Source organism: Molothrus aeneus, chromosome 2 (assembly GCF_037042795.1).
Source record: "Molothrus aeneus isolate 106 chromosome 2, BPBGC_Maene_1.0, whole genome shotgun sequence".
Lineage (NCBI taxonomy): Eukaryota > Metazoa > Chordata > Aves > Passeriformes > Icteridae > Molothrus > Molothrus aeneus.
The window spans coordinates 112,394,111-112,420,916 of NC_089647.1; the positions used below are offsets into that span (position 1 = coordinate 112,394,111).

At 43.3% G+C, this 26,806-nt stretch overlaps 1 protein-coding gene across 1 annotated transcript in view; it reads right to left on the reverse strand.

Annotated features, from left to right (window-relative positions):
• Positions 1-6,376: 6,376 nt before the first annotated feature.
• The window catches only part of ABCG1 (ATP binding cassette subfamily G member 1), a 59,871-nt gene continuing 39,441 nt past the window's right edge, over positions 6,377-26,806 (reverse strand). Inside the window, exons 5-15 of the mRNA XM_066545539.1 lie at positions 26,614-26,664; positions 24,458-24,603; positions 23,587-23,710; positions 21,877-21,991; positions 20,891-21,039; positions 20,626-20,727; positions 19,365-19,533; positions 18,493-18,593; positions 16,842-17,000; positions 14,733-14,851; positions 6,377-13,394 (exon numbers count right to left, since the gene is read on the reverse strand). Of these exons, the coding sequence (XP_066401636.1) occupies positions 13,166-13,394; positions 14,733-14,851; positions 16,842-17,000; positions 18,493-18,593; positions 19,365-19,533; positions 20,626-20,727; positions 20,891-21,039; positions 21,877-21,991; positions 23,587-23,710; positions 24,458-24,603; positions 26,614-26,664 (1,464 nt within the window). The 3' untranslated portion in view covers positions 6,377-13,165. The remainder of the gene's footprint in view (positions 13,395-14,732; positions 14,852-16,841; positions 17,001-18,492; positions 18,594-19,364; positions 19,534-20,625; positions 20,728-20,890; positions 21,040-21,876; positions 21,992-23,586; positions 23,711-24,457; positions 24,604-26,613; positions 26,665-26,806) is intronic.

Sequence of the window (26,806 nt, forward strand, 5' to 3'; positions counted from 1 at the left end):
ACTTTGGGAGGGGTTAAAGGGTTAAAAAAAAAAAAACCTCCATTGTGAGGGGGCTGAGCACATGGCAGGGAAAATCTTTGCTCCCAGTGCTGTAATCTTTTTTCTTTATTCAGTGTTCTGTTGTGTTTTTGATAAGGTCTAATAAACCTTCCTCAACTATGAAAAGTGAGTAGCTATTTCTCACAGGAAGAGCTCGAGGTCTCTCTAGGTAGACTGTTATCAACACCCACACAAATGAACCTGAAAAAAAACTGCCTAGAGTTCTAAAAAGGAATATTTTTGGTGAGAAAATAAAGCTGGCAGGATCAGAATGGAAGCTGCAGCCACTGAGGGTTCGAAGATGACAGGCAGAGCCAAGGCAGAGCGAGGTGAGATCCCAAAGCAGGAGTGCACACCAAAGGGAGGTGTGCAGGACCTGCAGAGATGTAGGTCCTACAAAAGGAGGGATCTTCTTCTCCTGAGGGCTCCCCTCACCTGGATCAGTGTCCATGGGCCTCATTCACAGCCTCAGGGAGAAAAAGCCTTGAATGGAGACTCACCCTTTGTACCTGCTGCTGTGCACAGCCACATTGCCATGCGGGGACTGCTGAATAAGTGTGAAAAATGCGTATTTTATGATTGGCTTTTCACAAATATTAAAATTAATATTATGTGTTGTGTTAGAAAGTAATGCTGTATTTATTTTCTTAAGTAGTATGTTAAATGTGGTTTTAGGTTATAACATAATGTCAAAATAGAAACTATGCTGTGTAGGATACTTTTTTTAAAGAAAGGACTCACACCAAGATAGCAGCCACAGGACACCTGAATCTTTCAGAGAAAGAGAATTTATTGCTCCATTATCAGAAGAAATGAACTTCTTCCCACCTTGCTCAGCCATGAAGATACCATCAGGATTCAGAGGAAGAAGCTGACACTGCCCAGACAGAATCCTGTGTTTGAATGGAATTTATGCATCATGTATGAGGTGTATGAATGTGCAACAGGCCATTGCTTTTAAGGGTTAATCCTCTGTTAATGTGGGTCCTTTTTTGGGCTTATTTGCCCAGAAAGGGGTACCCAGACTGTCTGTAACTCTTTGTTTCTATTGTCTCATATTGTCCTAATCCAAGTTGTCCAAATTATTATGACTCTAATTATATTGCTATTTTTATAACCATTTTATTACTATTAAACTTTTAAAATTTTAAAAAACAAGTGATTGGCGTTTTTGACAATAAGTAAACAAAATACATAATATTTTTCTGAAGGGGCAAAAAGCAGGTCAGCGTTGTGATTTTCGTTGTGATTTTCGTCAGCAAAGGTGCTGCAGGAACCCATTTGTGTCAATTTGTGGCACAAAGGCTCTGTGCTGATGGGGCCATTACGCAGTGAATGACGTTGGAAATCCCAAATACCCAATAGTCCCAAACTGCAGCCATTGCAGCTGAGAGCCACCACAGCTCCAGCTTCCAATAAAGGCTGAACATAGCTTTGTTTACTCATTGTGAAAAACGCCAATCACTTGTTTTTAACATTTTTAAAGTGTAATAGTAATAAAATGGTTATAAAAAATAGTAATACAATTAGAGTAATAATAATTTGGACAAATTGAATTAGGACAATATGAGACAATAAATACAAAGAGTTACAGATGTCCAGGTACCTTTTTCTGGGCAAAATAAGCCCAGACAAATGTTAACAGAGGATTAACCCTTAAAAGCAACAGCCTGTTGCATATTCATACACCTCATACATGATGCATAAATTCCATTCAAACACAGGATTCTGTCTGGATTCTTCCTCTGAATCCTGACAGCGCCTTCGAGGCAGGAAGAAGTTCATTTCTTCTGATAAGAGGGCAATAAATTCTTTTTCTCTGAAAGATTTAGGTGTCCTGTGACTGCTATCTCGCTGCGAGTCCTTTCTTTAAAAAAAGGATCCTACATAGCATAGTTTCTATTTTAACATTTTTTATAACCTAAAACTATATTTACCACACTACTTAAGAGAATTAATACAGCATTACTTTCTAACACAACACATATCATATTCATTTTAATATTTGTGAAAAGCCAATCACAAAATACATGCATCTTTCACATCTGACATTGCAGATTGATTGCAATGGTGCTTCAGTGAGTGAAGGTGTTCTGCTGGCTTTTAAAGCAATTGTCACCGAGGGAAAGGTCTGGGAAATCATTCATGTTGAAGTAATCAGGAAAGCTGTGCTTGGCTGTCAGGGAGAGCTAACAGGGGAGAAAAATGGGACAGACAAGGAGCTCAGAGCAGGTGGGTGCCAGCAACAAAGAACAAACCTGTAGCCATGTGAACACGGGATTTAACTGCTAACACCTCCAAAAAAAGGTGTTTTTTTAATGTACCACTTCCTTCAGATGCCATTCCCAAATGAATGGATCCCATCCAGGGCATGGATCCTGCTACTGTGTCACACAACTCCTCTGGCAAAAATGAAAGATTTCAGACAAGGTGCTAAACTGACGTGAAAAAGAATATGGGAACTGAAATCTTCCTCTGTTGAGAGCAGCTAAGTCACACACAGTGCTGCCTCAGGTCTCTGTGTGAGTTACTGGCTTTGTTAAAGAGTGAAAACTCAACCACGATCACATTTAACAGCTTGGAGAACAGAAAATAAAACACGAGAACCAGGCCTGGCTCCCTGCGTTACAATCAGGCAGAATGATGATCTCCAGATCCAGATTCAGTTTCCAAGAGGTTGCCCTCACTGCCAGACTGAGCCGAAAAATGAAAATTCACTACTCTGGGGTGATGGCTGCTAAACCTTCCTTAGGAAAAATGTTCAGGTGAGAGTTTCAGAAGCTCTCAGGTGATTTTTCCAAGCAGCTCTATGCCAGAAACAGCAGTCAGTTATTCCATTATTACTGTGCAGGCTTTTTCCCCTCATCTGAGCCTTCTTCTGAAGCATTTCAGAGCTGCCAGTGCTGGTATATGAACATGAGCTGCCCAACTCCCATGCACGGATGATCCCTGTCCCAGCACATTCACCTGGTACACAATGGGACTAAAAATGTGTCCTCAGTACTAGAAAAAACAGCCAGACAAACAGACTTTGCTGCAAAATATTCGTGCTGCAGCACAGAATGCATTCAGGCTCCAGAAGCAGCTGGGCTGTGGAAGAGGATGCTCCTTTTTTCCAGTGTTTGCCATCCTTGGGTGCTCCTTCCCCTGCTTGTGAATGGTAAATTTTCCCATTTTTCACTTCATAAAACTTCATTTCATGAAATTTCCCTGTACCAGAGGTGGGCAGGGTAAGAAAACAAAGTGCTTTTCTGCTGGAGAGCAGAGTTTCTCTTCACCTAGCTGGGATAACTCCTTGTGCTTTGTGATCTCCCTTTGCACACCCAGAAATCCCCCTTGGAGAAGCCACTAGACAAAGAGAGGCCCTTGTAGGGTCCTTGTGGGGTCCTCAGGCTTCCCCCAACATGAGCTTTGTCTCAGAGAATAACAGAAGGTTGTTTTGGTAAACAGCAGTTTTGGGGGATTCAACACTAGAACACCACAATTGAAATGAGAATCTGAAAGTCTTGAGTTGAAATATTTCACTGCAGCTGAGCCAAATGTCTGAACTGCAGAAAGATGTTCCTGCAGTAGCTGTTGCAGAAATTCTAGGGAATTCCCAGGGTCTGACTTGCCACCAGTGTGGACTGACACTCCAGTCTGGGGTGTTTTCAGGAAGCTACATGAGAAGAACTTTTGGTAAGTAAAATCCAGCTCCTCCCTGCTACAAAATGAGGTTTTCCCTGCTTCCTACCCTTTTTGAGACTTGGCATCATGCTCCATCCAAGGAATGCTGCACCAAGACACAGAACATGAGTTTCAATGAGCAGATGGAGCAAAATCAAAATATTTACTTTCACTTTTGTTTCTTCTTTAAGTACTTTGGGGTTACTGTCTGATTCTTTCACAGGAGAAGGACAAAAAGCACCTGCAAGACTCTTGATGAAGCCACAAAATCTGCTTCAATATTTGACTCTACAGATGCTATGGGGAGAAGAAAACAGGTCCTAGGAACAGGTGGAGCTTTATTCTGTCTGTCCAGCAGAGCAAAACAGTCAGTGGGACAAGAGAATGACTCTGCTAGAAAGATCTGGGGGAAACAGTGCAAACTCTGAGTGGTGTTTGAGCTGTCAGAAGCTGACAATGGATTGGCTTCATGTCTTGATAATGTTTTCTGTCTGTGGAAGAGAGAGAATTTGACTTTTTTCTCAGCCTTCCCATGTGTGTTCGGGCACAGCTTGGACAGGAATGTCAGGAATCCAGAAAAGCCATCACACAGAGTTAACAGTGCATAATGAAACTCACAGATCTTGAAAAAATCTACAGGGCACAGAAAGGAAAAAAAAAAAAGGCACAGAACCAAATGAAGCCATGAAATTTAAAATGCACCAAACAACAGAAATGGATGCAATTAGTGTCAGTTTGACTAATCCAGCCCTTGACAGCTTTCCTGCCCCTAAATGAAACTGGCAAGCCCTTCCTGAAGGTGAACCACGGGCAGATGTCAGTGCTGGTGGCTGGCAGCACCTGCTCCCTGCTCACCTGGGCAGGTCCCTGCACCCTGCCCTGCTCCATCTCTCACTCCACCCACCCCCTTGGCTTCCCATCCCTTCCAGCCTGCATCCCAAAGCAGGATTTCAATGGGTAGCTGTTAGAAAATGAAGTTTCCTTTGGTTTCAAACACTCTTTATTTTATGCATCCATTTGGAGAGCACGGTGGATGGGAACTGCATGTGAGGTATATTAATTTTTGCAGTGCTGCTAATGAGAAGTTTATGGTTGGGTTGTTTAATAGCATTAACTGCCACATAGAATGCTTAAAGTAATTTATGTTGCTACTCAGGCTATGAAGGACTCCTGTTCCTCCTCTTCCCTTCCTGATATGTGGACAAAAATTGGCACTGGGAAGCATCAAATTTTTGGGAACATAATTCTTTCAATTTAGTATTAATCCCAGGGCTGTAAAACATAACATAAAGTATGATCTCTGTCATCATGAGAAAACTGTCTTGAAAATGTAATCCTACTGCATCCTTAGGGCAATCCATGCTTTAAGCATCACTGCTCATGTTATTTTTGAGTTGGTACTTGTAAAAGTTAGGGCAGTTTCATTTGAGCTGTGGTGAGCAAGGCAGGGAATTTGGTTGCTGGGGTGGTCTGGATGGGTGGCACAAAGACAGTGATGTTGTCTAGGCTTGGCCTCAAATCCAACACACAAACATCAAGAAACAGCCTTAAAAATGCCTGGAAAACCAGCCAGGCAAAGTGAGTGTTTGCCAAAGCACAGGACACCAACCCTGAACCCTCCTCCTGGCACTGGCATTGCCCTACAGGGTCAGGATTTCTGCCCAAGGGTTTCCTGCCAGTGCAGGAGGCAGCAGCAGAAACAGTAATGTCACTTCTTGGCCAATGTCACTTGTTGGCCAATGTCACTTCTTCTTCAATGTCACTTCTTGGCCAGTGTCACTTCTTGGCCAATGTCACTTCTTGGCCAGTGTCACTTCATGGCCAATGTCACTTCTTCTTCAATGTCACTTCATGGCCAATGTCACTTCTTGGCCAATGTCACTTCTTGGCCAGTGTCACTTCATGGCCAATGTCACTTCATGGCCAATGTCACTTCTTGGCCAGTGTCACTTCTTGGCCAATGTGGATCATCAGGAGAAACACAAGAAATGGAAATACTGACTTTCTAAACCTGCTGAAGAATTTCCTGGTGCCAGAAATGCCCTGAGGGCTGCAGAACATCCCACAGGTGCTGTGGCAGAATGAGGGAGAGCAGTGTTTGCTAAAATGGGAAATGGACAGGTGGGACTGGAAGGATGAAACAGAGTTTTTGCTCATCTGGGAAGAAAGGAGGAAGAAACCCAGCCATTCCAGAGTGCCAAGCAGAAGGCAAACAGGGAATGATCCTTTCCTGCTTCTTGTAATGAAGCAGCGCAGGGAACATCTTCCTCTTGCAGGTAGCAAGGACAAGATGAACAGATAAGTCTGTGGAAGAAAAATTCATCAAAATTGGATGAAAGTACAAAGGTAATTCATTCCACTGGTTCAGGAAGTCCTTCAGTTGTGTAGAGTTTCTCAGAGAAGCACCCCCTGATTTGGGGGTGTCAAAAGCCTTGTTTGGGTTGGAAGGGACCTTAAATATGATCTAATTCCAACCCCCAGTGTGACAGCAATTCATGGATGAGTACTGGATATTTCTGTAACCCACTTGTATTGGGGGTTACCTGAAAGCACCACAATTGGAAACAGGAATCCCATGTCCTTGCTGGCTGCCAGGATCAAGGAGCAGGCAGTGAAAATGTACCACTACCAACACATCTTCCCTCAGAGTGAGAACAGGAACAAAGGCATCTGTCTGAAAATAATAACACTTTATTTGATTTTTTTCTCTGTGTGTGTGTGTGTGTTACATTATCATAAATGTCCTCTAGTCTCAGAAAACAAAGCCCTAAGTCTGGAAAATAATGCACATACAAATCTCTTCTTACAGGTATTAAGTATACAGAAATATACAAAGATTTCTCTATTACTGTAATATATCATCAGAATGCCCCACATCCCACATTTTTACTCAGGTCCACTGTACCAGGAAGCATAAACTACAAAGGTAACAAGCAACCTGGAAAAGACATGGTTTGTATAATATAATTACAATATATGTATATATATATCTACAACAGTGCAAATATATCACAGCGTGCAGGCAGCAATAGTCTCTAGAGAAGCAGAATAAAATTGATTCATAGTAATGCAAATGCATTACAGAAACAAGAGACAACAATGACATATTAGATATTCAGAATATGCACACTTTAGCACGCTGATTTAAAATCATACCTTGCATTGACTCTTGCTTTGAAAAACAAAAGAACCAAATGTTAAATAATTCAGTAACAGGTTCAAGGGCAGAATCTCACAATAAGGTCAACTGACTCAGAAAAGGTATTTGATAAATCTTTACTGACACAGGTGAAGGCTTGGCCCCACTGCAGGACTTATCTCCTTCTTTTAAGGTACATCATCAGTGTAATTGTCTCAAATTTAATTTTCTTTTGCCATAATTTAAGAGAATTTTTTCCATATTTTTTAAAAATATTATTCAACAACTAATTCACATTTGGAAAGGTTAGTATAATTATCACTGAGGCCAGGAAAGATTGTTTCTGGAAGTAACAGAAAGGAGTTTGTATAACGATTACCCCAAAATAAGCTACAACAGGGTCAGAAAATGAGACATCACAGATGCCACTGAAGTAGAAAACCCCGTCAACCTTTAAAAGTAGAAGCTTCCATGTTGCCTTGCAATCTGCTGAAAAAGACATTTTTTAATTTTTTTTTTGAGTAAAGCACACCCAGAGATCCAGCACATTGGGGTTTTGGTAGCTGAAAGAAGCCCCAAAGTCATCCCTCCACCTCTACCCATCCTGCACTCTCCCCATGAGAAAGCAGCTCATTCTCACACCCAACCTTGACAGCAGCCATGAACAGCCAGAAAAAAGGGACACAAGCCATTGATAGGCATGGGCTGAGCTGCATGGGAGCCCCCAAGGGGAAAAAAAAAAAAGAACCAGCAAAATCTGGATGTGTCCTGAAGACACAACCAGTGCAGAGAATACAGGCTGAGCCATGGCCACGTTTTGTGCCATAGGAGACACATCCTGGATGGTCTAAATCTCTTAAAGAAAGGTTCTACAGCTGACAACTGCATAAAATGATCCTTCTTCATAAGATTTCAAAACAACAAAAAGACTGCAGCTAAATTTTGTGCTCTACAGTACAATTACTCCTTCAGAAACTCCATGTGAAGTATGTACAGAAACAGAAATAAAGCATTAAACAGAATTAAAATGAAACTTGCCATGTTTGCAGGCTCAAACCTGAAACTTTTAGACATGTAATGTGAAGAGTGCTATGTGGGCTGACAGAAATCACTCAGTGGGACACCCCACACCAACCCCTCTGTGCATTACGGGAGCAGGAATTTGAGAGGAGGGCAGCAGGAGTCGGTCCCTGAAAACGCCACTGCCCCTGTTGACAAATGGCAGAGCTCCTGATTAACTCCAGTGGCACTCAGCACTTAATGCATGCACTCCCCAGTGCTGTGTGGCACTGCAGTGATCAGCCTGTCACAGGCTGTCACAGAGAACATGACACGGTGTCATTTTCTGCCTGCTTCAAGTTCCCAACAGCTTTTCACATGATCATACATTGTAAATGGATGTGCACACAGAAACTCCTGAGCAGTTGCACCCTATGGGGCTGTTCTGGTAGGAAATAAAGAAAATCCAAGGAAGGATGGAGATTCTCCTTAGTGCTGTATTCACAGAAATATTTTTTATTGTCTTTTGCACAGCAGTAACCAGATTAAGATCTAGTTGGGCTTTGGCCCTTCTAATTTCTCCTTGAATAACCTCACAGTATCCCTGTAGTCCTGCTGGGCTGCCTGCCCTTTCTTCCAAAGGTCAAACACCCTGTTTTGTTCCCTGAGTTCCAGCCAAAGCTCTCTGCTTGGCCAGGCCAGTCCTTCTGCCCCTCTGGCTCCTCCTTTGACCCATGGGCATGGATGTCCTGCTCCTGCTGTGCCTTTAGGATTCCTTCTTAAGAATCTCTGTGTCTCCCTGGACCTCTTTGACCTTCAGGGCTGCCTCCCAAGGGGCTCTGCCAGCCCAGCTCTCAAGCACAGTCTGCCCTGCAGAAGTTCTGCTGCCACCCCTCCATCTCCCCAAGAACCAAAACCTCTCACTTCAAAACCTCTCCCCAAGAACCAAAACCTCTCACTTCAAAACCTCTCCCCAAGAACCAAAACCTCTCACTTCGTGTTCCCTGTGCCCAAGAGCATCTCCAGCTACCCCATCTCCCACCAGCCCTTCTCTGCTCACACACAGGGCCAGTGGGGCATCACCAGGGCCTGGCTCCCTCACCAGCTGGGTCAGGAATTACCTCCCACAGGAGGAACCTCCTGGGCTGTTTCCTCTCTGCTGTGCTGTATTTCCAGCAGACATTTGGCAAGTTAAAATCTCCCACAGGAAAAGGGGCATTGGTCTCAAGACTTCCCATGGAACATTTCACCTGCCTCTCCATCCTGGCTGGGTGGTCTGGAAGAGATTCCCACCAGGATATCTGCTGTGCTGGCCTTCCCCAATGCTTAGAACCCCAAAATCCACCCAGCACTGTGTAAATAGGTCACCTCTATGAGGAGCACTGGGGTGGCACAGGTCAGGATGTTCCACACTTCCTCACAGGAACAAGTGTTTAATAAAACATTCCTTTCTGCTGAGAACACTGAGTTTGACACAGAAGTGTGGACAGAACTGTCAATCACCTGAGACATCCAGTTCTTGGACTCAAGCTCATTATCTCCCACTTACATAACCAGCTCTCCCTGCTACATGTGCACATATTCCTCTCTTTTAATTAAAATAGGTGCTTTGTGCTCCAAATTCTGAGAGCTGAAGAGGATTTCAGCACCAGTGCCCTTCCACTCCCTTTGACCAGATAAAGTTTGGCATTTTCTACATCCAGTTCTTTCAGGATGGCCTCTGATTCTGACCTGTAACAATGGAACCTTCTCAATTTCTTAAGAGTAGAATCTGCTTTTCAAATCTTTTATTTAATTGTAAATAATAATGCTCCAAGTTATTCTTAAAAACCTTCAGGGTTTTTCACATTATATGCAAGTTTCCATGAAGAAAAACAACAAAAGAATTGTGAAGGAGCTAAAGCCTTAATTAATGCACACAGTAACCAAAGCAATATCTCAAAACAAGTCAAAATAGAACAAGGAGGCCAACAGGGCATTAAAGTCTTCCTGCAGTCCCAACAAAAATCATACATTCAGTTTTCAAGTGAAACCTTCAGCCTCTTACACAGCTTTTAGCCAGGCTGTGACAACTTTTAGTGGCTGTGCCACTGGTAAAAGTGGCATTGATTTCAGAGAGTTTATGGCTCTTTATATATGGCTATAAAACTGAGGACTTGAAAATCAAACATTTGAAGCCTTCAGAATCTTGCTGGCCTTGTTATTCTTCCAAGTGAAGCCTCCAGAGCTTCACAAAGTGCTGCTCAACACAACAGCACCTGCTCAGCCCATTAACCTGGGGATGTGTTTCTTACCAGCCCCTTAGAATTTATCTCCGCATAAAGAGAAAAAAAGCCAACCTGAGACTACATTAAAAATCTCTGCAGTAGATGAAGATATAATTGGGATGGATTTTAAATGCTTCTGTCCCAAAGCAGTGACAAAAGAGAGATCATCAGTTAATTTGTGAGCTAGGGAGAGAAAAAATTATTATCTCATCTATGTGTATCACTGAGTCTCCAGAGAATTACTTCTTTACTGGGATACTACAGCCTGAAAGCATTCCTAAGAATAGTAACTTCCGTCTAAATGCTGCCAGCAGAAGGCTGGAAAAAGCATATCTAACCAAAAAAAGAGTGACAAAAATATTCCCAGAGCAGGAATTTTCTCAGGAACACCCGTGGAGGACCAGATTTTTGGCTGCCATAACACAACACACAAAGTTACAGTAAAGGAGCACATGCTGGAGGCTAAAGAACATAAAATGAGACAGCCTAAAACCAGAGGAACAGGCACAGATAACAAGACAGCATCCAAGGAATTCATACAGCTAAAGTGGTCTAGATGGGAGAGAAAAGCATCCTGCAAGATGCCAGTGTGGGAATGGAGCAAAGTCACCTCAGCTGAAGCACTGCAGGGATTGCCAGGGTGTATTTGGTAAATGGAGCTGGTAAACACAAAAAACATCAACCCTGAAAGTACTCAGTGCCAGGGATGTCACACTCTTTGAGCTCAGCCTGGACCAGAAGTCTGCAGCCCAAGAGGAATTTGGCAAATGTCTTTGTCTGCTTGCAAAAAGTGTTTGAACTGCCTGTTATAGTCTCAAATATGTTGTGAGTCTTGAAATAACCAAGGCACGTTGTGCTAAAGGGATTGCAGCCTGTGCCTTGTTTAAAAACTGCTCACAGCTATGAGTATTGTTTGGAATAGCTCAAATTCTTTATTTCTCAAATCTGACAGCCACATAGGTTTGTACCTGCTCGTGATTATGCCTGGAAAAGCTGCAGAGCTGTACAAAACCTTTTTGAGAAAGAACAGCAACAAAAATTATGTAAAGAGGCCATGCAAGGAATTTGGGTTTTTCTTCTACAGTAAAGATTGGTTTTGCTTTCACAGGTAAACCTTATTTTCAGGGAAAGTTCAGCTAGCCTTCCTAAAACATGTGACTTGATTTAAAGCCTTCCAGACCCCAGGCTTAGTTCAGATGTCCTGAGTTTAACAGATACATGCAGTCTGTGTCTGTATTGGTAAATCAAACAGAGCCTGGGCACGGGCCAGGAAAACTGGGAAACAATTTTCTTCCCTGCTAGATGGGAAAGCTGCAGCCCAGCAGAGCCAGAGCTTTTGCAGACAGTGTTTGGGCTGTGTAAAAGTCAATGCAGGGGCCATTCCTGTTAACCCCAGCTATTTGAGGGCTAATAGAGCTGGGCCTGGCACTATTTATTCCACTAGGATAGACACAGCCACGGAGTCTTGGAAAAGTTTGTGAATTTTTGACTGCTGGGAGCCAGAAGATGCACCAGGTCCCTCTTATCTACCCTGCTGCCATGAGCTGCAGGGCTCCTCAAGGGTTTGCTGACATTGAGCTGCCTCCAACCTGCAAAAGTTCAGCATCCTGATGGGAATAATGCATTTACAGAACATTCAGGCCTCACTCAGGGGTCTGGGACACCCGGATAAATTCACAGTCATGGCAGAAAGCCCTGCAATTTGCACCAAAGCTCACCAAGGTGTCCAACATGAGGATGGTGGGTTCATTTTGGGTGGAAAATCCAAACCCATGAAAATCAGTGAGAAAATTCACATCAGCTTGGAACCAGAATCCCCCCTGCCAAATTTACAGAGGTGAGATACCCAAAATAACAGTTTCATTGGTGTTCAGATCAATTGATTCTCATGTTCTGCAGGTAGACTTAGGGATGAGAACAAAACTGCCTGGCACAATGAGAGCTGCAGCATTTCAAGGTGATTTGTGTGTTTTTGGGAGGGTCCCACACAGAGGGTGTTGCAGATACAATGAACACCTCTGGATGAGGCAGTCACAGGTGTTTTAACACAGCAGCCCAAGCTTTAATCTGTGGACAGCTCTTGCACTCCTTTAACAATCACTTTAGGGACAGATCCTGCTTGCACAATTTAAATTAAAAATAAGCCTTGGAGTGCTTTGATTTTTTTCAGTGGCAGGAGGTAGATCAAACAGATAACGAACAGAGATAGTATCCCAAAATATCACAAATACTAAGGATTTAAAGACACTGCAAAAGAATATTTTTTTCAACCATTCAGTGACAGCTTGACCATGTCTAACTGCATGTGCTATCCAGTGCTGCTTCCAAATGGGACCACAGGTTTAGTGCAGATTCAGAATCTGCCTTTTCCTCCTATCATTACAGTTTTCAGATATGAGACCAGCTCGACAAGTAAAGCACCAGAATTCTAAATTCAGACAGAAACAAAAATAATTACTTGAATCACTTTAGGTTTCTTTTAAAAAAGTATCCATATTAAAAAGTTATCTTTACCTTATTAATACATTTACAGACTTTTAGCCAGAAGGGGGTAATTCTGTGGAAAAGAATTGCAAAATAATACATAGAAAACTGCAAAGATGAAATTTAAAAAGATGAGATAATCCTATTTTCTTTGCATTCCTCATTTTGCATCGCACTACCTTGTCAACTAGAGATGACATTACACTATTCTGGCCACCAGGATCCTGGTGACCTTATCCCAAAATTGGTTTTCATAAGGAAAGCTCCTGCAGCCAGGTTTCTTGTGACAGTTACATTGCCTCTGTATTGATATCCTGTGGTGTAAAATTCCCTTCTAGTTCTTCTTCCTAGTTAAAGCTAGAAAGTGTAATGAGAACATGACCCAACCCAACTGGACTGATTGGCTTAACACTGGATGTCCACTATCCCATTGTGGCTCTCCATGGGCTCGGTCAGGACAGCATCTGGCTGTCCCCAGCCTGGGGACCAGCCTGCCACAGTGAGACAATGTCAAGTGCCCTCTATTTGATGTCTAAAGTTCTCCTACTGCCTCGGTTCAGCTGCTTCTCCTTTACCTCTCCGCTCGGATTTTGTATCTGAGGACAAAATAGGCAATCAGGCGCAGAGAGAAGAAGAAAATCCCAAGAACGATGAAGTCCAGGTAAAGTTTGGCATTTTCTACATCCAGTTCTTTCAGGATGGCCTCTGATTTTTGGAAGTGGCAGGTGTCATCTTTGTCACAGTGCAGATCTTCTCGATCCAGTCCGTAGATGGAGAGGATGACGCCTTCGAAGCCGTACCTGGAGAGAGGAAGGAGGGATTACAAGGAAAATCCTGGTGATCTGGTTAGAAGTGCAACACAATCCCTGTGAGAGCTCAGCTGAAACGCTGAGGGGTTCAATATTGCCCTGACACATCTGTCTTGGGGCAAGTTCTATCCCTGCTGCAATCAGGCACATCGCGTGTCACAGGCATTTTATGTAAGAGGGAACAAGGGCAGGAGTTTTGCCTTTGATGCTTCCAGTCGGTGCACAGAGCAATTTCTCCAAAAGAAAAATGTTAATTCAGAAAGCAGCATGATTTCAGCTCATATCCAGAAATTCCCCATTTAAAAGTGACATCATTATTTTGCCTTTTTAAATCTTTTAACAAGCAACAGGGATACAATTATAGCTTGGAGTCAGAAAAATGTTAAAACCAGCATCAATCTAGAATGTCTCTTCTCCTTCCCTCTGTACATTTACAGTTTCACTGATAATGTTCCCAGCATTTGCTTTTGCAAGGAGATAAACCATCATGGATCTCATGCCTATGAAAGCTCCCTCTGGCTTCAGGAGAGCCCACATGAGCCAGGCAATGATTTAAGGCCTTACCTTGAATTCTAAGTGGTAATTCAGGGGGTGCAGTCTCATTATCTTTGATAGGAATCTGTGTAGGACCTCACTTGGCAACAAAGAGGATTTTTTTTGCCTGGGATTTCTCAGTAACAGTGCAGCTTGGGCAGAGTGGGGGAATGGGGAGTGGGAAAATTCCCCTCTCCTAATTGCAAATAAAAACCTTTCAGTCTCTAGTCTAAACTATCCCTCCAGAGGTTTCCTGGTGGGAATTGCCCCATCCTAAGACAGCTGAGTCAGACACAGGCACAGGCACTATAAGGTGCCTATGGATCTTAAAGCAGCAGTTTACATTAGAGGTGACACAAATCCTGTGCCTCTTGTGGCAGTGCTACTGCAAAACTCAAAAACAGGCCTTTATCCAACAAACCTATCTAGGATACAGCAGTGAATTATACATTTTCCTCCAAAATGAGGTGCTGACATCAATTTCTCAGTTGGTGATGCCTCATTATTTCATACATCCACTACTGCAAAATCCAGGAAGATTTTCACGCTGTGCAATCCCACTGAATTCAAAGGGACTGACATGGAGTTGTGGCCAGCAACCTGTTCCTATTTATTTCACAACATCAACAACTTAAAATGCAGAGAGATAATGTGGTTTACATCACATGTATGAGTATGTTTATACTCTAAGAGAACATGCTGAGAACAGTCCTTTTGGCACCCAAAATAACCAAGCAAGCAAAGGCAAACAAGCAGCATGTCCAGATGGGAGGGTGAAGGCCTCCCCAGCAGTACCTGACATAGGAAATGTAGGACATCCACTGGAGGTATGTTGGGATGGTATCAAAGCTGACAAAAAACCCAGAGAACAGGAGGACTGGGATGGCAGTGACTGGGCCCACAAAAGTTGCCACCTGTGAAGAGAAGGAACAGAGTATTTCTTGCCAGAAAGACAGAGAAAAAGCAAAAATTAATTTGCTCTTCTATTACTCCTAGGAAAAATTCTACTGCCCCAAATTATCACAGTTTGAAATAGTATAAAATTGAGGATTTTTTTTTCTTGTGAGGGGAAGAGCAGAAGCACAGGGATCATGCAGTAAGGCTATGCTGGTCCCCACAGGGTGGCACAGAGAGGGAATCAAGTGTTCTACTGCTGAAAGCTTGACAGCATCAATGCATATTGAGGTCAGAATCATCTGTTCTGCTGTGGAATGGTCACCTCAGCACATCTCCTGCCAGGAGTTACATGGCCAGCTTCCAGCCATGCCAACAGATGCCACTCTCCCTTCCTTTCCAGAAATTTGGATTTTGGGCAGCCTTTTCCTACCTTTCTTTCTACAGCTTTTCTGGATGTGCATGGAAGAACCTTCTGAGCTACTGTGGAAAATTTCCAGTTTGTGGGGATGCAGAAACCCATCAGTCCTGCAGTTCCCAGGAGCTGCTCAGTCTGGGATGGACAGCAAGTGAGAATCCACCCAAGCAGGGGCAGGCACAGCCCCTTCAGGTGGGGCAGGAACTTCAGAGCCTCCCATCCAGGGCATGTCTGTGCTCGGGGGTGAGGGGGGAGCAGCAAGAACTCTGCTACAGCAAGAAACTCTCTGCCTGTCACCTCTCAACAAACGTCTTGGGGACACAGCAGCCGTGACAGGGAGCAGAGTTAGGGCACAGCAGAACTCCTGTGAGACCACGAAACACCATCAGTACTGTTTTAAAGTTGGAAAATGTAGCTGGGGCTGTGTGTTCTGTTCCCATCTGTCAGAGCTAGGGCAGTTCTCTGCTGTTCATGGGCAGTTTTTTCTTTCTCTCTCCCACAGCCAATCCTCCCTGCAGGAGATCTCTGCTGTCCATGGCCACTGAGTGTCCCTGCAGGGCTGATCCAATCCCATCATCCCATGGGGAGATGCTGCGCCCAGGGGAGGAGCCAAGCATTCCTACCTGGATCCAATCTGAGGTGCTGGGACAGCCCAGCAGCCTTTGCCCAGTGCATTGCCAGAGGAGCAGCTTCTGCTGCCCTGCATTGCCAGAGGGAGCCCAGGCCCATCTCCAGCAGCCCTGGAGCTGCAGAGGAAAACTCCCCCCTTGTGCAGGATCCCTGCTCCAGCAGAGCCACAGCTGGCACTGCAGGAGGGCTGAGCCCCCATGGGATGGGGCTGTGCCACCCCCTGACACACAGGGGGACAGGGACTGCTCTGACTCTGGCAGTGGAGTTTTTTTTGTTTGTACTATTGCATTTGTATTTTTATTTTTACCTTAATAAAGAACTGTTATTCTTACTCCCATATCTTTGCCCGAGAGCCCCTTAATTTCAAAATTATAATAATTCAGAGGGGGTTTGCATTCTCCATTTCAAGGGAGGCAGGAAGGCTGCCGCTATGACTGAATGGTGCCACCACCCTGACCCACATGGGGTCAGGTCCTGTTCTGACTCTGTCGGGTTTTTTTTGTTTGTACTATTGCATTTGTATTTTTAGTTTTCCTAGTAAAGAACTGTTATTCGTACTCCCATATGTTTGCCTGAGAGCCCCTTAATTTCAAAATTTTAGTAATTTGGAGGGAGGGAGTTTGCATTCTCCATTTCAAGGGAGGCAGGAGGGCTGCAGCCACCATGGGATGGCACTGCTGCCACCACCCTGACCCACAGGGTGTCAGCTCCTGTTCTGACTCTGTCAGGGTTTTGTTTTTGGGTTTGTTTTGTTTTGGTTTGGTTTGGTTTTGTATTATTGCATTTGTATTTTTATTTTTTCCCTAATAAAGAACTGTTATTCCTACTCCCATATCTTTGCCTGAGAGCGCCTTAATTTCAAAATCATAATGATTTGGAGGGATAAGGTTTATATCTTCCATTTCAAGGGAGGCTCCTGCCTTCTTCAGCAGACACCTGCCTGTTCAAAGCAGGACAAGTACCTGCAGGGATGTGGAGGCTGCCCCTATGAGCAGGCCCAGTGACTGAGCCACCAGGGATGTCATGGTGCCCAGGGCAGCGAAGAGCACGAAGCGCAGCGCGTCCGAGGGCTGGGAGGTCATCCAGTACACGATGCTGCAGTAGGCCACAGGGAACATGATCTGCAAGGACAAGCACTGGCAGTGAGCCCCTGACAGCCAGACACTCACTGACACTCGGAGGGACACAAAAATGTGGGTGAGTGTCACAGACATCTTTTATGGAAAATCCTTTCCTTAGGAATTTTCCTCTGAGAAGCTGAGAGGCCTCAGGAACAAAATGTAACCAATGGTTATCTGCTGCTGTGGAATGCAACAGGTGCATCTGTGATTGGTCTCATGGGGTTGTTTCTAATTAATGGCCAATCACAGTCCAGCTGGCTCAGACTCTCTGTCCCAGACACAAGCCTTTGTTATCATTCCTTCTTTTTCTATTATTAGCCAGCCTTCTGATAAAATCCTTTCTTCTATTCTTTTAGTACAGTTTTAATATAATATATATCACAAAATAATAAATCAGCCTTCTGCAACATGGAGTCAGATCCTTGTCTCTTCCCTCTTCCTTAGACCCCTGTGAACACTGTCACAGGGGGGTTCCCATTAATCCACAGCTCTCAGCCTTTCCATGACATGACAGGTGGAGGATACCTGTCTTTCTGCTTGGGCATTTAAAAAAGGATTCCACTCCCAACCCTTCACCCTCCTGTGTCACGGACGTATTTTATGGAAAATCCTTTTGCTAGGATTTTTTCTCCTGAGAAGCTGAGAAGCCTCAGAGGAAAAGAAAAACAATGATTATCTGCTGCTGTGGAATGCAACAGGTGCATCTGTGGTTGGTCTCATGTGGTTGTTTTTAATTAATAGCCAATCACAGTCCAGCTGTCTCGGACTCTCTGGTCAGCCACAAGATTTTATTATCATTGCATTCATTTCTATTCCTTTATGGCCTTCTGATGAAATCCTTTCTTCTATTCTTTAGTATAGCTTTAGTATATCATTTTCTTTTAATATAATATATATCATAAAATAATAAATCAGCCTTTTGAAATGTGGAGTCAAGATTCTCATCTCTTCCCTTCTCCTGAGTCCCCTGTGAACACCACCACACTGCCTTGAATGAGGCTTGGAGTGACTCAGGGCTGCCCTCCCCACTCTGCACAGCTCCTGAAAGGGGCCTGTGCTCAGCTGGCCCTGGGCTCTTTCTCCAGCAGCACTGACACAACCAGAGCACACAGCCTCGAGCTGCACCAAGAGAAATCCTGGTTGGACAGCAGGGAAAAGGTTTTTCCAGCAAGGGTGAGAAAGTTCTGGAATGGCTGCCCGGGGAGGTGGTGGAGTCCCCATGCCTGGGTGTGTTTAACAAAGCCTGGATGTGGCACTGGGTGCCAGGGTTCAGTTGAGCTGTTGGGGCTGGGCTGGACTCGATGGTCTTGAAGGTCTCTTCCAACCCAGGGATTCTGGGAATTCTGATTCATCCCTGAAGCTTCACCAGACACATCTGGACATTTTCCCCACTGTTCCAATGGATAAAATACCAGTACTAATCTTCTTGGCAAGAGGGCTTGTCATTCATGAACTGAAATGGTTCTGTTTTATTGAAGAGTAGAGCATGTACCTGGAATGGAACATCAGCCATGGTCTTGGCCAGGTAATAGGCTTTCAGGCTGTACCAGTAGTTCAGATGCTCTCTGAGAAATACTCCCATCTCAAGGGGAACTGCAGAGAACACAGATTATTCTGTCAGATTGGCAGGGTGCGATGCTGCTTCACATAGAAACAACTCAAATGTTGTTAAACACATAAAACCAAGATTTATCCCTGTCTAATCCTGCACTGCTGCAGTCCCAGGGTGGGACTAGAACTCTCAGGTTTTTGACAGAGCAGCAAAAGTGTCAGTGATTTGTAATGAGATATAAAAGGTCAGCCCCTAGAGCTGCTCACTGTTGGGACTATGGACCAGTCTACTCAGATGATCTGAACTTCCCTTAAAGAGGACTTTTCAATTAAAAGTGGTGTCAAAACTTAAAGAACTTGGTTATTCTTTGTGGTCCAACAGGGAATCCAGAGTAACAGAGCAGGTATGAAACAGTCCATTCTGCAGGAATTTGCTTCTGACACCACATGAATGAGCTGATTTTATGCAGGAATCATAACTTGGAAGCCCCAGATAAATTACTCCATCCTCCCTAAGTCCAACCACGAGCTCAGGGCATGGCTGAGATGCACTGGGATAAGGAGAAATTCCAGTCCAGGACTATAACACTGAACTGTCTGTGCTGGAAAACACTGGGAAAACTGGGCAGGGAGCAGAGCCACTGGCCCAGCCTGTTCCTGCTTGCACAGCACTGCTTCTGGGGGTGCAAGGTTTATCCCCACACCTGTCTTAGAGGCAGAATCCCAAGTCAGCTGCTGTCTTACAGCAACCCAGACACATTCCAGCATTCCAGCAGCCCCTCCCTGTGCTGTGACACAGCACCCAGCACTCACAGGTGAGGACAGTGGGCATGAGAGCAGCAAACATGAGGAACAGCATGGAGAAAAAGAGGAACCCCGAGTTGCTGAGGACTTTCTTGGCCTCATTTCCGATGCCCAAGTAGAGCAATCCGATGAGCAGCCCAATGCCAATGTGTGAGGTGATCCTCAGGTGTGTCAGGACCTGTGGTAAGCAAAGAGTGGCATTTATCAGGGAGCCTGGGCTCAAAAACAGTGACAGTGTGGCTGAAATTGGATAGATTGCAGGAAAGGAGCACTTATGCCCAGAAAATCTTATATAGAAACCATGGAGTGGTTTGGGTTGGAAAGTTAAAGATCACCAAGTTCCAATGCCCTGTCATGAGAAATGTTCATTTCCTACAAAAACTATGAGCTTCCCACGAAAATTTCTTCCAGGTAACAGAGGCAGGAACTGCAAGTGCTGCAAGCTGAAATCTCCCTGTCTGACAATATCATGGAGCCACTGGCTCTTATTCTTCAGGGGAAAGAGACTTTCTGACTAAAAGATAAATTTCCCCAGAGCAGAAGAGAAGCAGAAAAGGCATTTCAGGCTTGTGTAGACCCAAGTAACTTCATCAGGAATAAATTAGCTTTCTGTGCCTTCTCTGCAACACAGTATTCTCACAAGAGGCTGGGAAGAACAAGAGAAATAATAACATTGGGAACAATTGCAAGCCTTTAGAGTCGGGCAGGAAAAAAAATTATTAAAAACAACATTGTCCTTCAATCTATGCATCAGCAAATCAGTTGCAGTTTCTCCTGATTTTAATCCATTAACTTAATTAATCCCTGTTGACAAATGCACTTATAAAAAGGAGGAAGGGAGAACAAATTATGGCAAAGAAGCAAAGTTTTTATCTACCAACTTTCATTTACAAAAATGAAGATTTTATGTGGTAACATTACATCACACTGAAGTTATTATCTCCTCCATCCTGAATTTTCTGGAAAACCTAATTTTGTGACACAGCACTACAACTTCCCACTCACTTTTCAGTAGGATTAATAACTGTATAAGGGACCTGCCAGCACAGAGGGGATTTGAACTTTGGGTTTTTAGGCCAGGTGCTTCTGAGTAGAAAGCTGTCATTGACAATGAAGATGGCAGAGTTAACAGCAAGACAGAGAGATCAGCCTCTTCCCTTTGGAATTCTGTGATAATTCATGGGTGGGCTGCTGGACAGGACCTTTGAGGAGCCTCCCACCCAGCTGGACAGACCTTTTGGCCACAGAAGTTATTACAACTTATTCTTACCGAGTCCCTCATGATGGTGAGGAAGGTCCTTTTGAAGAGGATGCAGAACTGGGTGAGGCAGCTGGCAGAGAAGCTGTGGCAGCCTTCCGTGGAGGAGGAGTCCTGCAGGAACACGCACAGAACAAACCCCTTCCCCTGCAGCTTCGCTTTTCATTCACAAACGAAAGCCCACAGCCCACTCACATCAGCTGAGCCTGCCCAGAGCCTCCTCCACCGAGGGAGGGTTTAAGTGCCCTGCCCTTCCCTGCAGAGATGCACAGAGTACCTCCTCAGAGGGCCGGTGCCACAGGAAGGGGTTCAGCTCGTGCTCCCCAGGCGCGTCTCTCTTGTAGTCGGAGTCACAAATCCTCTCCCTGACAGCCCTGACCAGGCGGCTGCTCTGGTCCCCGTACTCACCCGAGGCCACTTCCATCACTGAAAAACACAGCTCGAAGTTACTGCTTTGCAAAGGGTGAAATTACAAATTACTGCTTTACAAAGGCTGAAGTTACTGCTTTACAAGGGTTGAAGTTAGAAATTACTGCTTTGCAAAGGCTGAAGTTACTGCTGACCAGGTACAAGCCTTGTTGTTAAATCCCCTTGATGCACTGACAAAACCAGATTTTTAACTTTTTAATTTTTTTTTAAATTTTTTAAATTTTTAAAATTTTTTTAATTTTTTTTTTTTTGTACAGGCTTTAAAATGCCACGTGCAAATTCATATCCATACACAAACAACACTTAAATGTTTTAATTTATCTTTCCATAACTCTTCAGAGAGATCTCTTCATCCTGGAAGTTAAATGAACCAGTTCAGAGGAAAGGCAGTGAATACAGAAAATAGACAAAAGTCTACTTTTGTGGCACTTTCCATTATTTTTAAAATTAAGAACCACACTGAAAAAACCCTCAATGCTCTAAGCTGTACTACTGCTCAAGATAAAAAGAAAACAAACAGAAAACTGAAGCCACTTTAAAAAGTTACTAATATTAGTTACTATGAAACACTAAAGAATACACTTTATCTTTTATTTCCTGGACTTCTAACCGAGAGCAATATTCGCTAAATTGCACCACTAGGTGGCATTCAAATTACTTTGGAAAAAAAAAAAATCTGATTACTTTTACTTTGGTTCATATATGGATAAAGCACATAAGAATATACGTACAGAAGTATAAATCACACCATGGTTCCCTTTACCCTGAAGGTGATAAAATGATAAAATGATAAAATACAAAATAAATGACATAAACTATTCAAGCTGTCCTTACCAAAATCTGCTGGGTTGTGGTAGGTTGGACAATTCAGCCCCAAATCTCTCAGGTAAGGGACAAGGTTTGTTACCTTCCCACGGTAAATGCACTGACCTTGACTTAGAACATAGAGCTGGAAAACAAGAAGAAAAAAAAAAAAAGGAAATAGAAAAAAAAAAGAAATAAGAAAAAATGTGGAATAGTCTCAACCAAGAATAACCAAGTTCTTTAAGTTTTGACACCACTTTTAATTGAAAAATCCTCTTTAAGGGAGGTTGAGATCATCCGGGTAGACTGGTCCATAGTCTCAACAGTGAAAAGAAAAAAGAAAAAAGAAAAAAGAGAAAAGAAAAAAAAAGAAAAAGAAAAAGAAAAAGAAAAAGAAAAAGAAAAAGAAAAAGAAAAAGAAAAAGAAAAAGAAAAAGAAAAAGAAAAAGAAAAAGAAAAAGAAAAAGAAGGGAAGGGAAGGGAAGGGAAGGGAAGGGAAGGGAAGGGAAGGGAAGGAAAGGAAAGGAAAGGAAAGGAAAGGAAAGGAAAGGAAAGGAAAGGAAAGGAAAGGAAAGGAAAGGAAAGGAAAGGAAAGGAAAGGAAAGGAAAGGAAAGGAAAGGAAAGGAAAGGAAAGGAAAGGAAAGGAAAGGAAAGGAAAGGAAAGGAAAGGAAAGGAAAGGAAAGGAAAATAAATAAGAAAAAAGTGAGATAGCATCAAAATATTTGAACCTGTTGCCTGATAACATCTCCTTGTCCCTGTGGGAAGAACACCTTGGGAAGATCTGTCACCACTCAAAATTAACTTTGCATGGAATCACAACTAATGGAAAATGTAATGCCTGGAGCTGGAATTCTGCACACATGGCCTGCAGGACTTCAAACACATTAACACAGAAACACACTCATTCCAGCCTTTGGCACATGCTGAAAATAGGCAAGGAGCTGGAGAGCCAAGCCATCTAATTTCCACACATTATGGATATTTTGGGCAGGGATGGAAGGAGAGCTGGGACAGCACAGCAACAGCAAACAGCTCCATCACTCTCACTTTTAGCCACGATTTTGACTTTAAATAAACCTCCCTGCCAGACTGGCAATCTGCAAGAGTTTGTTCACCTGTGGTGGTGGAGGTTTTCTCTCAGCTCTCACAGGGCTAATCTAAACCCTCTGACAAGACTAAAATACATTTTTTATCTAGCCTAAACACATGTGGTCCACATGCCATTGTTGGCTTGGAGAAAAGTTCTCTGACTGACTTAATTTCAATTAATTTTCAATACTAAGTTTGATTATTATTATTTCATGTGTATCTAGGATACACAGATCTATTGCAGACATTGACACTGCAGCTCTCCTGCTTTTATATTGCTCTGATTTACTTCAGTGACAGCCCTGTGCAAGGGTGAGGGCATCATAATCACCAGTGCAATGATCTTGATAACAGCAAGATTCTTCACAAACATTACGCATAAATAAAGGAAACAGGCAGAGAAGAAGGAAAAAAATAATAAAAAAGTCTATTTTGCTGTTATTTATTTAATTTCTTTATATGATTTGTAGCCATCAACCAGAATTATTCACGTTTTTTTGATTAAAGAGGTGGTTATGCCTTTTTGATGGGTTTTGGGTTTTGATGGTTTTTTGATGGTTTTTTGATGGCTTTTTGATTAAAAGGTGGTTATGCCTTGAAAGCATAAGCACCCTGACCTACACATGCAGAGAAAGTCTGAGAGCAATACCTGGTCAAAGAGCTCAAACAGTTTTGCACTGGGCTGGTGAATCGTGCAGATGATGGATCTGCCACCCTGGGCCAAAGCCTTCATCAGAGAGACCACCTGAAAACATGATGCACTGTCCAAGCCACTGGAAAAAAAAACCCAAACAAGTTTATTATCCACAGGCACCGCTCAAAACCAGCACATGCATTTGCTACAAGGTATCCCATTATTATCCTTTGACAAATCTTCTCTGTAGCAGTTTCATTTTATCATATGCCAACCTTATGCTTGTAACTTCTCCATCAGGCTTTTAATTAAGTTGGAAGCATGCCTGAGAATGAAAAAGAGTATTGTCAAAGCTGCCTTAAGGGACTTCTACATTTTAGGGCTGCAGATTTAAATGCTCCCAGCTTTAATGAACAGATACATATTCATAGCTTTGCCAGCCTCCTCCCAGACTGATCACATTCATTACCAAAAGTCACATTTTAAAATGTTTACATTCAAGCAGTCTTTGCTTGAAAAATAAAATCCATGCCACAATATTTTCCTCTCTTTTCCTTCCTTTCCTTCCAGGTTGTGAATGCTTTAAATATTACCTACAGCCCCACAGTCCAGCAGTTTGTGTCTGCTTTAAATATCATTTACAAACCTACAATCCAGCAGTTTGTGTCTGCTTTAAATTTTACTTACAGCCCCACAGCCCAGCAGTTCCAGCAGTGACCCAAGGCACCAAGAACCCAAATCAAATTATTTCTTGGCCTAATTCAGCGCTTGCAGACAACACAAAATGAGCTTTTTCCAAGGATTTAGAGGGGAATGGCTTTTCTGTAGCTGTGTTCTACTATGCAAAAGCATTTTTGTCTATGTTTGATTTTTGGCCTTGAAGTACCTGGTGGGTTCATCAAAGAACATGACAGGGGGGTTGTTCACCAGCTCCAGAGCAATGGCCAGGCGTTTCCTCTGGCCCCCAGAGAGACTCCCAGTCCTCGTGTTGGCACAAGTCAGCAAACCAAGGGCTGTCAGGATTTCCTTCACCTGGAGGGAGCAGAACATTCCAGAGTGTTGGAACATGACAAACCTCCAGCCCCTTCACTGATGTTCATGGAGGTTGCAGACCAGCTCCCAACTTTGTTCCATCGCCCACGTAAAGCCTTTTCCCATCTAATGTATTTATTAGTCATTTATTAGACTCAGTGTTGACAGGTTTTTCTGCCATTTACTGTTTTGACCCAAATTCTGCTTGTTTGTCCTGCATGACCTCACTCAGTGAGGAGGTGAAAAAGGAGTGGAAATCAGCTCTTCTGTAGCTGTGTATTTATGGGTATGGCACTGACATCAAAAGAGCTTTGCAGCCTGTGAGGGGCTCTTACACAGTGAAACCAAGAAGCTTCTTTCAGTAGAACTCTGGGGCTGTCTCTACCAGGGATCTATAACAAAAACCAGAGGATTCTGTGGAGCAGTGACCTGCTTTATCTCATCTCTTCTCCACAGTCTCCTCTTTCAAGTGCAGCCATTGATTTCAAGTGTTTCATTGCACTCAGGGTCAATGCAGTTGTCACAGGGACTCTCAGATGTTTGGGATTCCCTCAAGGCACAGCCTCAGGAGGGCACAGCTCGTCCCAGGGCTTTTGGAGCAAAAGGAGGACAATCCCAGGCTCTAGGATTTTTTCTGTTTCAGTGACTGTAGATCTGGGCTGGCATTCCTATATATGGAAAATGGCTCTTTGGCTTCAATAAAAGCATGGACACAAAAATGAGTGAATCCATGAGCTACATTGCTCATTCAATTAACAAACTCCACCACCTCAAAGGTAGAAAGCAGCCCAGACATTTAATACTTCACTGAAGCTTAGGAAACAGAGCCCACCATTTTTCAAAGCATCAACTGCTTGGATGGAGAGAGTTTTCCAGAAAGAGTGCCTGACCTGGTGAAAATTGCTGACACCAACCAGGGCCTGACCCTTTGCTTGTCCTGATTTTGATTTCCAGGAGTTCTCTCTCCCAGAAAGGGGGAGTAAAAAATGTAACAAAACCCACCAAGCCTTGCTTCTCAGAGAAAAAAACCCAACTGCCTCATTCCCTTTATCTCTGAGAAGGGTAAACAGGACTCAGGCAGCACAAGCAAGGACAACTAGAAACATAAACTGTGGTTCACCTGAGGATTTTCATGGTCCCTGCTTTAAACAGGAGTCTGCAATCCTGCTGGCACAAGTGTATAAATTCATAACATTTATCTGTGATAAACATTTATTCTCCAATTTACAACAATAAAACTAATTATCTTCTCCTGCACATGAACTAGAAAATTCTTCTAGCATGTGTTGAATAAACAGAGCACAGATTTTAACTCAAAGAGCTGCTTGTAATTACAGTGACAGTGTGAAAAAGTGAATTAACTTGCTTGGCCTAACTTCACTAAAGTGTAAATGAACTAAGGCTTCCAAAGTAAAATTAAGTTAACAGCTGTTTCTATAGAAATATATTTTCCAATAAGAAAATAACCTGTGTTTCTTTTTTTCACAACAAGTTGATTCCTATAAGTTTCCCTTTCTGATTTTCAAGGGTTCTTTTGAGTCTGAAGAAATGCCCATTGCTCCAATTTGGAAATAAACACAGGGAAAGGACAATCACAAAACCAGCTGATCTACCTAGGAAATTGCCACAGGTTTCATATTTCAGGAAAAGTTGTGCTTTTCTCCATGGATGGGTTAGAGGAGCACAGGTCCTCATGCAGGTCCAGCTGGGTGATTTATCTCACCCCACATGAGATGCACACTGGAGAACCCAAGGTGCATTGACAGGAATCCTGCAGAACCTGTGGATTTGTTTCAGTAAACCTTTCACAATTTTCCAGTCTTGTACTGAAAGCAGCTTTCATGGAGACTGCAGTGAACATTCCCTCCTAATGCACATGTCAGCCTAGAGAATATGAATTATTCTGTCACTGCAAGTCCAGTGCAGCTCAATGTCAGATAAAAATGTCTGCTTTACAGAGCTCACTTCTTGGCATCCCCCAAATTCCAGTTTGATGGGCAGTGTACGTACCATTTCTCTCCTCCCTTCATCTTTCTCTTGAAGTTTCAGATGAGCAGATACCTGGAATGCAAAACAGTGGAATTTGATTTTGAGCTGCTCTGAAGCACAACCACCACTGAGAGGAGATGTCTCAGGCACAGCAATCCAAGGTATCACTTAAACAACTCCTTTCAACCCAGTCAGAAAATCTGAACTTGAACTA